The 13,762-nt window shown below is 52.1% G+C and overlaps 4 protein-coding genes across 4 annotated transcripts; 3 read left to right on the forward strand and 1 right to left on the reverse strand.

Moving 5' to 3' along the window:
- Positions 1–626: 626 nt before the first annotated feature.
- COL26b_010402 (uncharacterized protein) lies at positions 627–2,425 on the forward strand (the record flags this gene model as incomplete). The annotated part of the gene is made up of 2 exons (XM_053183104.1): positions 627–2,035; positions 2,098–2,425. 2 exons carry the CDS (start codon positions 627–629, stop codon positions 2,423–2,425), a joined length of 1,737 nt encoding a protein of 578 aa, XP_053032911.1.
- An 819-nt stretch (positions 2,426–3,244) lies between these two features.
- Positions 3,245–4,397, reverse strand: COL26b_010403 (uncharacterized protein; the record flags this gene model as incomplete). Its single annotated transcript, XM_053183105.1, has 3 exons — positions 3,245–3,874; positions 3,933–3,995; positions 4,221–4,397. 3 exons carry the CDS (start codon positions 4,395–4,397, stop codon positions 3,245–3,247), a joined length of 870 nt encoding a protein of 289 aa, XP_053032912.1.
- Positions 4,398–6,939: 2,542 nt separating this feature from the next.
- COL26b_010404 (uncharacterized protein) lies at positions 6,940–7,288 on the forward strand (the record flags this gene model as incomplete). Its single annotated transcript, XM_053183106.1, has 2 exons — positions 6,940–7,089; positions 7,154–7,288. 2 exons carry the CDS (start codon positions 6,940–6,942, stop codon positions 7,286–7,288), a joined length of 285 nt encoding a protein of 94 aa, XP_053032913.1.
- A 1,843-nt stretch (positions 7,289–9,131) lies between these two features.
- Positions 9,132–9,440, forward strand: COL26b_010405 (uncharacterized protein; the record flags this gene model as incomplete). Its single annotated transcript, XM_053183107.1, has 1 exon — positions 9,132–9,440. One exon carries the CDS (start codon positions 9,132–9,134, stop codon positions 9,438–9,440), a length of 309 nt encoding a protein of 102 aa, XP_053032914.1.
- Positions 9,441–13,762: the final 4,322 nt, after the last annotated feature.

The raw sequence follows: 13,762 nt of genomic DNA on the forward strand, positions 1-13,762 counted from the left end.
GAATGCAGGCCAGACCATGTCCATTTTAGCCGCAAGCGTTCGTTCCGTGCTTCCCCCCGCCTTTTGGGGATCTGCATCGCACCCGCCAGCCCCGCACTCTCTCTTAGTGCCCCTGTCGCCGGCTGTAAGTTGATGCAAGGGCTTCATCAACAGCATCAGTCATGTTCAGTCAGTTCACTTGCAAAGACGAGTGAAATGAGATATGTGAGATTGATCTGAGCCGACAGTCACTGAAGAATAAATCCACCTTCATCGCCTCCGTTCCAAACACACAAGTCCAGAACACGAAGAGAATCAGCCAACATGCCCGTCCCAGGGGCTGGTGACGTCGCAGCTGCAAGGGTGCGGTGGATCGCCCTGACGCCCTACCGCGGATGTACGTCATTCTTACAGCGTCCAACTGCAGCTGCTGCAGCTGCTGCAGGTGCTTCCAGCTGTGCTCGGACGAGGGAAGGAAACATGCCACCAGAGGAAGGACTAACAGCAGAAGGGGAACAGCTAGCTACCCGAGCTCCGATCTGATCCTCCCTTTCCAATAAATAACACCTCCTCTGTCACGAGCTTCCCCCTCCCTCATCATCGTTCGATCAATCTGACAAAGCCCATTGAGCTCCGCTGAAGGCACAATGGCAGAACAAGACCGCTACCAATCCCATCTGGGAGTAAACACAGACAAGATCCCAACACCAAGCATGCCCGCCGCCTCGGGCGCTGAGCAGGACCGCTTCGGCGGCTGGTTCGGTGGCAACAAGGCAGACAAGGCCGCCGACGCCGTCAAGGACCACCTCCCCCGCGGCTCTGGTGCTGAGCAGGACCGCTACGCTGGCTGGTTCGGCGGCGACAAGCTGCCGTCCCTCGAGAAGCTGGGCGAGAAGCTGCCACATGTCTCCGGGGCTGAGCAGGACCGCTACAACTCCCACTTTGGCGGCGACAGGCTCCCCTCCATGGAAAAGCTGGGCGAGAGGCTGCCGCACGTCTCGGGCGCCGAGCAGGAAAGGTACAACCGCTGGTTCGGCGGCGACAAGCTTCCCTCCATGGAGAAGCTCGGAGACCGCCTCCCTCACGTCTCTGGGGCCGAGCAGGACCGCTATGAGAGGTGGTGGGGTGGCAAGGGCGAGCAAGTCGCGGACAAGGTGGAGCGGAACCTGCCCAAGACCTCCGGCGCTGAGCAAGACCGCTTCGGGGGCTGGTTCGGAGGGGACAAGCTCCCCTCCGCCTCCGAGGTGAAGAACGCCATGCCCCAAGTCTCGGGCGCAGAACAGGACCGCTTCGGAGGCCACTTCGGCGGCAAAGCCCCCTCCGCTGAGGGCATCTCCCGCCGTCTCCCTCGAGTGTCCGGCGCGGAACAAGACCGCTACGGCACACACTTCAACCTGCACCCGAGCAACCCCGTTAACAGCGCCACCACAACAACCCTCGGCCTCCTCCAGAATGCCCTCCTCCCCTCCTTCGGGCTGCACGCCGGCCTGAGCACCGTCACGTACGCCGTCGCGCGGTATACCGACCGCGCTGACGCCAAGGACTTCCTCTGGCCAACGGGCCAGGTCGCCAACGCATGGTGGACCGCCGTCGGCACCCGCGTCGTCTACGATGGCCTCTCGCTGCCCTCGGCATGGGACTCGCTCGGCTACACGCAGAAGCTGCTCCTCACGGGCGTCAGCGTCTGGGGCGGGCGCCTGCTGTACCGCATCGCGACGCGCAGCATCAAGCGCGGCCGGGACGACGACCGCTACGTGACCGCCAAGCAGCAGGACCCCAAGTTCTGGGACCGCGCATTCTTCACCATGTTCCTGCCCGAGGCTGCCTTCCAGGCTTTGATTGCGCTGCCGTTCACGCTGCCCTTCCAGGCACCGCTGGCGAGTGCGCGCGCGTCGCTGATTACCGACTTCCCTGAGACGTTCCACAGCTTGGCTGTGTTCCTGTTTACTACTGGTTTTGCGCTTGAGACGCTTGCGGATACGCAGCTTGAGGCGCACTCGAGGAAGAGCAAGGAGTTGAACCGCGAGGGTGTTTGGAGCATCGTTCGCCACCCCAAGTAAGTGACACCTTTTCCTTTCCTACTATATCATGTCAAATAAAGGTACTGACCTCATACAGCTACCTCGGCGACGCCCTCTGCCACCTGTCCTTCCCCGTCCTGCTCTACAGCGCCGGCATGCTCCACCCGCTGGCCGTGCTCGGCCCGATCCTCAACTACATCATCCTCCGCTACCTCGGCGGCGACAAGGAGAATGAGGCGAGCCAGGAGGAGCGGTACGCCAAGACGAGCCCCGTCAAGCTGCAGCAGCTGCGGGAGTACCGGGCCGAGAAGAACAGCTTCTGGCCGGCCGTCAAGGAGGCGAACAACAAGTGGGTGTGGATCGTCGCCGGTGCTGGTGTTGTTGGCGCCGCTGTCGAGAGAGGACTCCTTGCGTACTTCAACTAAGTTTGGGCATGTGGGTTGAATTGTTGTCTGACTAGTGTAACGGATTGAAAAGGTTGTAAACATTAATTCAAATTGAGTCAAAATGTAAGTGAAAAAGGCATACTTCAACATAGTGAAACTTTAGTTGGCCAGCATGGTCGATTTACAGAGATGGAAAAATTGAAGATCAATACTGGTCAAAGGAAAAAAACCAAAGACGCCACAAACGACCGGTATACGGCCGACATCTGAGCGTCCCCATTCCATGCCTGTAGATACAACACCAAATCCAAGATCACAAGGCAAATCAAGCTGTGCAAATCCGGGATAATTCCATTAAATGCCACTAAACAAAGTCATCCATCCGCCGGGTCGCAACTGACAAATTGTCGATTGAGTATGGTATGGTGTGACAAAAGTCAGCCATTCAGGGACTCAACTGGAAAACACATGTAATCCAGTTGCTTGATGTGATGACGCCCGTATTCCAATCCGTCGCAATGAACCCAAAGTTCCGACCAAGACTCTCTCCCCTTTTAGACCACAATTCCATAACGCCAACAGAAACATTCTCGCCCAGGCACTCGTCCTCCACCCAGCGACTCAGCTGCCAAACAAACAATGAAAGACTGTTGCACGAGTCCTGTACTCAGCTGACAACCAGACCGTACGATGCTGTTGCAGAGAGGAATATGAAGTGGACCCCCTGTTTCAATCCGTCGCACTGAACCCAAAGTTCCAACCCTCTGTCTTCAGATTCTCTCCCCCATGAAAAGGCGTTGTCCACTCTTGGGAAGACCCCAGGGAGACAACATGGCGAGGAGCAGAAACCCTAGCTCTCTAGAACTGCAGCTTGGGTCGAAGGTTCGGAATGGTTTGAAGATGCTTACCGCACCTTGCTCTTTTTCGATCGTCCTCAGAGAGAGGGGGGCCGTCTTGGGAATCGGGCTTCTTGCCCTTGGGAGGCTTTTTGCCCTTGGGAGGCTTCTTGCCCTTTGGAGCCTTCTTGTCCTTGGGAGGGCCGCCGGCCTCGGCCTCGGCGTTTTGGATCGCAGCATCCCCCTCCTCCTCCTCCTCCTCCTCCTCCTCCACATCTTCCGCGTCCTGCACAGCAGCCGTAGCGGCAGCGGCAGCCTCGGGATCCTTCGCAGCGGCGGCCATCGCCTCCGCGCTGTAGTCGTGCTCGAGCAACTCCTCGAAGTGCTCCGCAAGCGTCATGGCGGCGGCGCTGCCGCCCATCATGCCCTTCATCTTGCTCAAGTCGGGCCCGATGGCCGTGCACTCCCACTTGGTGTACCAGTCCTCGATGGGAAGCGCGGGGTGGCCCCACCAGCCCCAGCCGCCGCGGTCCTCGGGCACCATCGTGCCGTTGATCAGCTCTTTCTCGCCGGTGAGCCCGTTGGGGCAGCGCGCGTGGACGCCGAAAGGTAGCATGCCGCAGCAGGCGCCGTCGCGGCCGCCGTCGCCGACCTGTTGGAGGTGGTTAGAGATGAGAGGGTGGAAGGGGAGGAACCGTGGCAAGGCTTACGCATTTGCCGAAGACGCAGGGGTAGTTGGCGCCCCTCACGCGGCAGGAGTAACCGTTGCATCTCTGTGGGTTATTAGTGACGTTTCGTTCGCTTCTGCTTATCGGGTTGTAGCGTGAGGCTTTTGATAGGACGTGGCTAAAGGTGGACAGGCAAGGAGGGGGAGGAATGAGTTCACGAGGAAGGGGATAGCTGTGTGCAAATAAAGATGGAGAGACAGTGAGAGACAGAAGACGCCGGAAGCAGGAAAACGAAACGCGAATGAGCAAGAAAACGTAATCTCAACTTACGCCCCTAGAGCCGATAGACTTGGGACATTCCGTCTTGCGAGCTTCGCGATCCTTCTTCTGGCCCATATCTATTCCGCCTCTGTAATATCCGTCCTTGCGACCCTTGCCGCCCTTGCCGAGGGCGTCGACACCGGAGAGGACGACGACGGCCGCGAGTAAGACGGTGGTGACCTTCATGATGAAGGTGTCTGGGTTGATTCAAGGCTGTGTCGGGACCTTTAGGGTTAGTTGAAAGAACACCAAAAAGAGCGGAGAGGGGCGAAAGGTTGGGAGTGTTGTGTGCCTTTTGTACGCCCGGGTATCGTGCCAGGGCATGTGGTGGTGGCTTTCTCATCACCTTGATCGTTTGTGGCTGTTGAATCCGTTGGGTATTAGACCTTGCGTTTTTGCGCCTTGGAGCAATATTCATACAATATTCATACGATATTCATACAACATTCGTATATTCATACAATATTCATGTTTGGCTTTGGATTTGTGCATGCGCTTATACGAGAAGGTTTGCCACGGGATGTGTGTTCGAGACGAAGTGGAAGGATTGAAGCCAAGAGGGCTTCCCAAGGATGTGCGAATAACCTCAAAATATTGATAAAGAAATAAATGGATGGCTTGCTGAGGAGGTTTCGAGCCCACTCAGCAGGGACTTCCACAGAAGGGCAAAAGGCAGCAAAAGCATATCGGTCAGTGCTCAGTCCAGTTGCATGACAAGATGGTTCAAGACTGATAAGCGGTATGATTTGGTTTGGTATGATAACATGTCATAGTCTGATTTGAATTTTATCAAAATTAAATCCACCGCAAGACTTCAGCAATATTTTCTCCTGATGCAGTTGTCTACGTCAACGACCGCGCCGAGAGTCTACCTGAGATGCTGGTCCTCTATTCTGTTAGAAACCACACAGAATGAACGCATTTTACTTGCAGCACTGCAGAACAGAGCAAAGTGAAGAAACCGTAATTCACGTCCCGCTGGCAATAACCTTCGACCTTGCGTATCCCATAAGCCTCTCAGCCGCCGCACATTTTCAAAGGATTGAGCCTTGCCGAGAGCCAACCTCCACAAAACCATACGGCAAATCTTCCCATAGCCAAATCAGTTCTCAATATTGTTTGCCCGGGCGCCACCGGGGCTCCTTCGTCGTCTCGCTCGTCGGCCGTCACACTGCCATGAGAGGTGGAACCTACGTGGATCAATATCACAGACAGCGACGATCAGCAGCCTCTTTCGTCCAACTACCGGGGGGCCCTCCCTCGCACTGACGGCTGCGAATTATGGGGAGAGATGGAAACTTCTGCGTTGGCACACCGCAAAATCCGCGTAGTATGTCCCGGCCGCCCACCCCGACAAGTCGGACTCGCCCTGCGTCGGCCGACGATGTGAAGTCCTTTTGCTGCGAGGTTGCGACTCAGGAAAGTACATCGCTGTCTTTCGCTTCCATTTTGAAGTCGGTATTTGGGTACCGAGATGAGGCCGGCCGAGGCCCAGCAGGGTTTGAGGGATGCGAACTGATCGACATTCGCAGCCAGGCATCCGTGATTTGTTGTCCACTGATTCACGTTGGGATTGATGTGAACCCTCATCTGAGGAGGATGCAATGCCTGCTTAGATAGATTGATTTACTGTTAGGGATCACGGTTCGAATAGAAGTTCGATCTAAAATAGCACTGCAAACATTGCGAGAGGGATCACGACGGACAACTTCTCCATCACATCGGATGGCAGTGCATGAAGTCAACTCGTCGACACCACCTCAACTTCAACACAAACACGAGAATCCGAATTGGGTCCAACTCTCCACGAATGGAATGAAGACAAGCCGGATGCGGAAGTGCTATACCAAGACTTCTACGACGAAAGTCCCATTTCGGAGTGTTTTCACGGCCTGCAGTAAGCTTATGGGGGCACCGCAACTGGATCCTTCCTTTGACGGGGCACAGGCAGCTGAGCCTTGACAATGTTGCAATACTAGCAAAAGGACATGGCAGTTACGTTCCCCAGGCCTTACCAATGGAAAGTGGTTGGTGCCCGTGGAGCGGTGGATCGTAGGATCGAATGCCGGCAGCCCTACGGCGATCTTCGCTGAATTGCGCTAAGCCTGACTCAAATCTTTCCGAACGGGACGACCCTTCCGACTTGTTGTGGAGGTGATGATGGAGACTCGGACTGGGCTTTTGACGATAGACCCTGTAGACGTAAACTTGTCAGTCCAATACATTGTCTGACGGAAGGATGGGCCTCTGAGCTACAACCATAAGGCCGAGACTAGGTGACCCTCTGTGACCAATCAGGTCTATCCGAGAAGGCAACAACGGCTCCAGTACCTGTTGAACATGGTGTCCATTTTCAGGAAATCGTACCATCAACGCTGACCCGTGCTCGCAAGATCGACAGTCGCAGTCAGCACTGGGGCACATCAAGCCAGTCTGACAATAGACAGATCCACAATAGAAACAGAAGTCGGGCAATTGTACACGCAGCAGTGCGGTTAGAGAGACTGGTGGAGAATAGACTTACACGGCTCGGCCACAAGATAATGATGGGTCTGATGCGAATAACGCCTGCTGGCAACTTGCTTGAAAATCTATATAAACTACTGAATACTCCGTATACCATCCAGTATTCTCACTCAAACCTCATCATCATAATCACAGCTTCATTCAACCCAAAGCTCCCATCACACACTTACCCACGCAACAGCATCTTCTCAACTCAGTCAAAATGCAGTTCTCTACCATCTTCGCCATTGCTTCGGCCCTCACCCTCGTCGCCGCCGCTCCCACTCCGGCTCCCGAGTCTTCACCTGCCGCGGCAACTCCTGCCCAGCTGTTCAAGCGCAAGGAGTGCCCTAGCAACTACGCTTCCAAGGGTGTATGCATTCATCCCAACTCATGATGCTCGCATTAGAATATGAGACTGACAGATGCCAAAATAGGTTTGCAACGGAACCAGCTGCATGTGGGGCCTGGTTAACTACGACTGCGGTGTCGGTTCTTGCGTAAGTCTTCACGGTTTCGCCCGTACTGCGGGTAACTTCGACATGGAGATCGGCTTGCTAACCTTCGGCTAAACAGGTTGGTGCCGGAGCTGGAGACGGATCTTGCTGCGGCTGGCCCAGTGATGGTGGCGTTGCTTACTGCCCCAACGGAGGATTCTAAGCAGCATGTCACTGAAGATACTGGGGGATATGTCTTGTCGTAGGATATGAGGAAATGAGTATGACCAGCATTATATAAGCGGCGGATATAGGTGCATCTAGTTACGATCTTTACACGATTTCACGAAAATAATCACATTCATTTGGCGCGACTACACTACTTCTGTACTAAGGTTTATCTCGATATCAGGTGGTTTGATTAAAGGTTGGGAGCTTACCATCTCGGTGACGCTGTGTAAGGCAGCAGCGAAACTTGAGTCGAAAAAGACACTTTTAGACTTTGCGCTCGGAGAAAAGTTACTGGAAAAGGAAATGGCACGTACTCAAGGTTTAACGGCATTGAAGTGCACAATTGCCAAGGACGATCGGGATTTTCCACAATACCCATAGTTAGATCAAAGGATTGACTATCAGACGTTTAAAGACTTGGCAAAAGACAATCATAAATGGTGCTGTGGTGAGGCATAGTAGCTGAATCGAGCATGAAATTGCCTTGTTGTTGGCTCATGCCGCCCGCCTCCCGGCCGTTGATAACCGCAATCTCACTACCGTCACCCAACGCTTATTCATCGCACCATCGCTGTGTCAATTTGCTTGCGACGTCTTCCCTTTGCCCAAAATAGCAATCAATTCAAGTAATTCCCTGTATCTACCAAATCGCCCGTGCAAAGAACTTCGATAGCATCGACTTCTAAGCTGTCCGTTGCCTCAACGCCAAAAGATTGATGATGTGGCCAACATCCGCACGAAGGGGCAGAAACAGCAGGAGAAGTGTCCTGGCCAAAAGAGTAACTGTAGCGCGTTGCTGAAGAACTAGAATGAAATCAAGAGTATCCGATGCGACAGATGTGTTATCGAAGATAGTCCTCCCGACTAAGTTAATCGAAGACGTTATCTTTGAGTCCGGCGCCGGTGGAGAAGATTAAGTGTTCAGATGATCTGGGGACTGCACCACTGAGAGCCAGGCCGAAACCCATTGTAGCGTCCTGGAGGTGTCCGTCGCCAGCAAAGGCCGGCGGTAGCACGGGTCCGAGCCCGAGTACGATAAGTGCCGAGTACGCGCCGTTCGCATCCGGCATTTTCGGTGTGTTTATCGAGGCCGACCTAATTAACTTCGGAACCAGCGATCTCCATTAATAAAAGGCCTCCCGCGGATGTAGTTAATCAAATGTTGGCTCAACCATCTGTTCCGTTCTTTGAGCCTGTGATGGGAATCACGGTCCACGGATAGCTCCGCAAGTAGGGCTCTAGATTTCACGCTGACCCCTGAAAAACGGCACACGGTGACATCTCAATTGTGTTCCAGATTGAGATTGATGGCCAGTAGCATATGAGTTAAAGTGTGGCTGTTCATCTCAAGTCACCTGCGAAACTGGACTGATTGATGCTTATTTGAGTCAGTTACCAGGGGGAACTTAAACTTTGCCAAGTAGGGACAATTTCCTGCAACATGGAATGTGGGGGTAACGTGAAGAGGCGGAGGAAGTCGGCAATACCGACAACCATGCCCCCATGTTTTAGCAGAGTCTATGCTGCTACGCCCTACGCTAGAACTGAAGGGTTCATCTTATAAAGGTGCGAATGATTCTCAACTCATGTTCACAACAGCAAGCAATCCCAAGCTCGTCCAGTCTTTCGTTCAAAACAGAAGTTCATCTCCATACTCACAGCACGGTCTTTAGTAAGTACACTTGTCCGCTCCACATGTTGCGCCAGGGACACCCAGCTAACAGCACAGCCTTTTCACGACCTCAATATGAAGGCTTCATTCGTTCTTTCCGTCCTCGCTCTTGCGTTGACCACCCAAGCCTGCGACCAATACAAGTACTGCGCGTGCACCAACCCAGACGGCAGCACGAACGACGTAGCCACCGACTGGGCATGCGACCCCAGCTACACCCGCATCAACGACAAGGGATACACTGAGTGCAAGCTCTACAAGAGCAGTGCCTTCAAAGTCACGGCATTGTCCAACTGCAAGTTCCGCGAGGCTTGCCAGGCCAAGGGAGCTATGGGTGATTCGAAGTGCAGAGCCAAGGTCGGCGTCTTCAAGTTTAAGGCTTGAGTCGAGCTGAAACTGGTTTCCTTTTCCTTCTTGTCAAATACTTTGTGCCGGAAAAAGTTCCAGGTTGAAGCTATCGATCGGTACCGCCAATGAAATAGACGTCAGTTATGTGCTATGATAAGCTCATCCAGCAAAATGGTGACTTTATAGATCCTCACAGAGGCAAGGATCTACCGTCTTTGAAGTTCTATTTGGAAGATAACTGAGGAGTGAAGGACAACATCGTATCTCGAGAACAAAACAAAAGCCTGTATTTGGGATGAGTTTTGCTGTATGGGCTGTCGTTCTCGGGCGGTATCCCACTTTGATCAAGCGGTATCCCACTTTGATTGTCCAATAAGACTAATGGCCTCAATCGCCCGCGCGGGTAGCTGTATAGTTAATCATGTGAGTGCAGGCGTGAATAACATTCAAAACTCGTAGCACGTTCATTGCGATCATTCAGTACCCGCAATCGTTATTTACAGTTGCGCGTAGTTTAGGTGGAATGCGCGAGAGACGCGAGAGACTTCCAGGACCGCTCAGTCGGCTGAAAAGGAGGGTACGGCCCGGGGAGTTCAGGTTTACTGCTCGATAATAAGCTCTTAGTGAGAACGTTGACCGCTAACTTATTCATTCAGGGCCTGAAGAACATCGTCTCGACGACTTGAGTCAGGCATTGCTCGGGAGGAGACAACCGCAATTCTGAAATTTCATCAGGAGCAAGGCAACGAAACACTCGAATTTTACAGAGCGGAGACGCTCACGGCAGCGAGCTAAATCAGCACTGAAAGGGCAACTGGCAGTAGGTATCTGCTGGCATGACCGATGCAGAATTGTGAAAGCTGTTCGAAGCTCAACTGGATTGGCATTTTAGGAGGTCTTGATCCAGGGCAATGCTGGCGAGTTCTCGAATTAAGGTTTGTCGCGTAGGAACGGCACTGTCATGACTAGTAAGATCAACACGCGGAGGTGTCCGTAATACACTATATCAGAAACAGGTTAAATAGGATTTCACAGTGGAATGGACGACTGCCATCTTGTATCTGGAGATGAGCCTTCTCTGGGGAGGTGATCGGTAGCCAATGCGAAAACGCTGCCGCAGCGAGGGGCTTACTGTCCGTGAAAGGCAATGTTCCAGCACAGGGAGTTTCTTTATTTGAGGATTCCTCCGAACGTCGGTTGAAACGAGGCTGGGTTTGGACTGGCCATGGCTCACGCATCATACCTAAGGGTTGAGGGGCGATAATAAAAAGCTTCAGCACCTTTCTGCATGAATCTTAGATATGGTGACAATTGGCTCCAAGCCGTGTGCGACGATCAGGTGACAAACCCTCCCCACTGCCCATGCTCGTGAGCCACGAATGGAAATCGAATACAGAAACATGATCTTCAGTAAGTAACTATGCGATATTCAGCTGATCCCCATTTAAGATGATGCTGGGAGCCCGACACCGAAAGGTTCTAGCCAAAAGCCCCATCCAACGTGGATGGAAACGACTTGTTTGACCCACAGTGCACTAAGTCGACGCCATTCTCCTCCACAGACAGCGAGGAATGTGTCTTGGGAATCCTTGGCTGTAAATCCTATGTATGCCTCCTTACCGCTATGAAGATGTCGAAACGACATGCTAGCAGATGGTAGCCCCCAAAACATCACCTGAAAGCTACCTATATAAGAGAGGGCGAGAGAGAACGGTATATCAAGGATAATTTCGTATAACACCCCAATGGGCTTGTGAATCACTGCTGCGTGTATGCCATGGTTCGCGGCCCGACTTAAAACAGAGATAAGCCAGCTGATTCAATATCTGAAGTCACTACTGGTGGTCAGCATGGGCTGCGCCTCGTCGCCTCACTTTCCTCACGAAACCGATTGGACACTCGACATGGCATATTCCTCCAATAGCCAGACAGCTGACAGATGCAAAAAGATGCACGGGACCCTTTCGGGGCTGGGTACTTGGTGGCGAAGGCAACTTTACAACCAAGCACTAATTAGCAAGTGGAATATTTCATGGGAATCGGCTGGAATTACCTGCAGTTGCCATCCCGTCGATGTGTTGGAGCTGGACCCAAATTAATGTCTGATCGCCTTACTTTCACGCGCTGGGTTGCGGCCGCCATTCAAATTCCCAGGGCTAAAATTTGCGTGTGCCGAAAAGCAACTGCATCATGGAAAGTACATAGTGCGTAAAGTATCCGCGTCCCCCATTTCCCCATAAGATGGCAGAAATCTCTCTCATCGGGCCTACGCTGTGACTTGACTTTCGTGCTTTTGCATATCCTACGCTCGGAAAACGTCCTGCGCTTCGATTCTTTCATTAAACACTGCGCCCGGCATGGATAGAGCCACAATCGTGCATCTTCCACGGCCTCGTCCCGAATGGAATCGACGGATCCCGGCAGATGAAGTAGGAGATATTGTGGCAGAACCCGCTCATGGATCTCATGTGGTCTGGCCATCAACGAAAGATGGATTGGATCATACCGAATTGCAAAGTCTATTGAAGATACCTGAGTGGTCACCAGGAAGACATCATGAGCTTTCAGTATTCGCGCGAATTTTCGACGCCTCAATAATCAACACGGCAAGAGAGGGCACATTCAAAGACCCGGATACTTTTGTAGCGTGGGTCCACAAAATCGGCAATGACGGCCATGCCATAGAGCCGGACGGTATGACCACGGTCAATCAGTTCAGGCAGATGCTGAAGGAAAACAACGTAAAGTGCCCTGTTCTCCTTTTCTTCCTCCACCCCAGCGGTTTGACCATCCAGCTGACCTCCAAGTATGAAGCGCGTCAGATTCTCACATCACCCAAGTGACTCTACAAGGCGATTGTAAGTTAGCAGCCGACTCGAATCAACGTTAGTTAACACAAACGACTGTGAAAGATACATCCTCAACCCATCTCCGATGGTCATGTGTCTTCTGGTTATGACGACATCACAACACGAACTCCCCTTCCTACGAGAGTCGATGTTCAAATACCTTACCTTCGCCACATCAATAAAAGCGGAATTTCCGGTGAGATCATTGCCCATTTCTCGAACGATCATCCCCCATCCATGGATTTCTTTCGTCCGTTATCCATATACGTTTCGGAAACTTGTGTTGGAGTGGGTGCGTACTCGATTTAAATACTGATATGGCGGTTCGACTTAGACGCAAGGCCCTTACATGTTGGACTTTCAACTGCCATGTTACGCGTACAGAGACGATACCACAGTACAAGTTGATGTGCGTCTAACATCGGACAATCGACCCATTCGGGAGTCCTTGGACATATCATTTTTATCAGGCTCACAGGACATTTTTGCCCCCCCAGCAAGCTTCCTCCATGAAAGTCAAACGTCGGTGTGTGTGATAGGATGGAATCCGTCTAACTGGACAGCATTGAGCTTCACCGATACATACTTTTATGGCCACTCCGACCCTCAGGCTACAAACTTACTTCAACTTTATTCCGAGACCCAGCAAACCGAGACCGGCGCAGATGTGTCTCACCTGATTACCTCTAATTCCATCCAAGACCCGCGGAGATACTTCTTGGCCGTGATTGAAGCTCACATAGCAAGAAATAAAAAGGAATGGTCTCGTACACTATTTCATGTAAGCAAAAGTATCGATCAATATGTGAGTAACCCGACCGGCCATTTTGTCAAATTCAAGCATCACTTGCAACCTTAGTGTCAGCAGCCATGTTGAGAACGATTACAAATTCCTAAAGAAACTCCTGTTTTGTATTTCTTGATACAATCTTAGTAACATGCCGCAGCTATCACACGACAGAATCCCGTTGATGCGAAGAACCACGACGCTTTCCACGGCAGAACGTGATGGTCAGGCTGTCGAGGATTCTTATATTTGGGTTGGGCGAACACATAATCTTCTTTTCAAACTGACTGGACTGCTTCAAACCACTATAGAGAGCCTGAATGGATTTCTGTCACTATTCCCTGACTTCGACTGTGGTGCGGATGAGCATCTTTCAATTCGAATATCGACACATTTTAGCCACATAGCCGATGAGACGGATAATATGAGAGAAATACTCGCGGACCTAAATAACACCGAAAGAAACATCAAGAATCTCAAGGAACAGGCAAGTCGCTCAAAGTGTACCATAGGATTAACGTTAATTGACACCAACAGCTGCATTTGTATATTATCGTCCAAGGTAACCGACAAAGACTGCTAAACTACTCGAATAACCCATTGTTCTGGTTATTCAACACGGCCCGAGGTGTATTCAACAGAGGGTTTGGCTCAAGAGAACCACGGGATAATTTCTCAACGAGACACGATGGCGGGCATCCCGACAAGGATAAGCCCAGTGT

Source organism: Colletotrichum chrysophilum (genome assembly GCF_026319265.1).
Source record: "Colletotrichum chrysophilum strain AFK26 chromosome Unknown scaffold_111, whole genome shotgun sequence".
In the NCBI taxonomy this organism is placed as follows: Eukaryota; Fungi; Ascomycota; class Sordariomycetes; order Glomerellales; family Glomerellaceae; genus Colletotrichum; species Colletotrichum chrysophilum.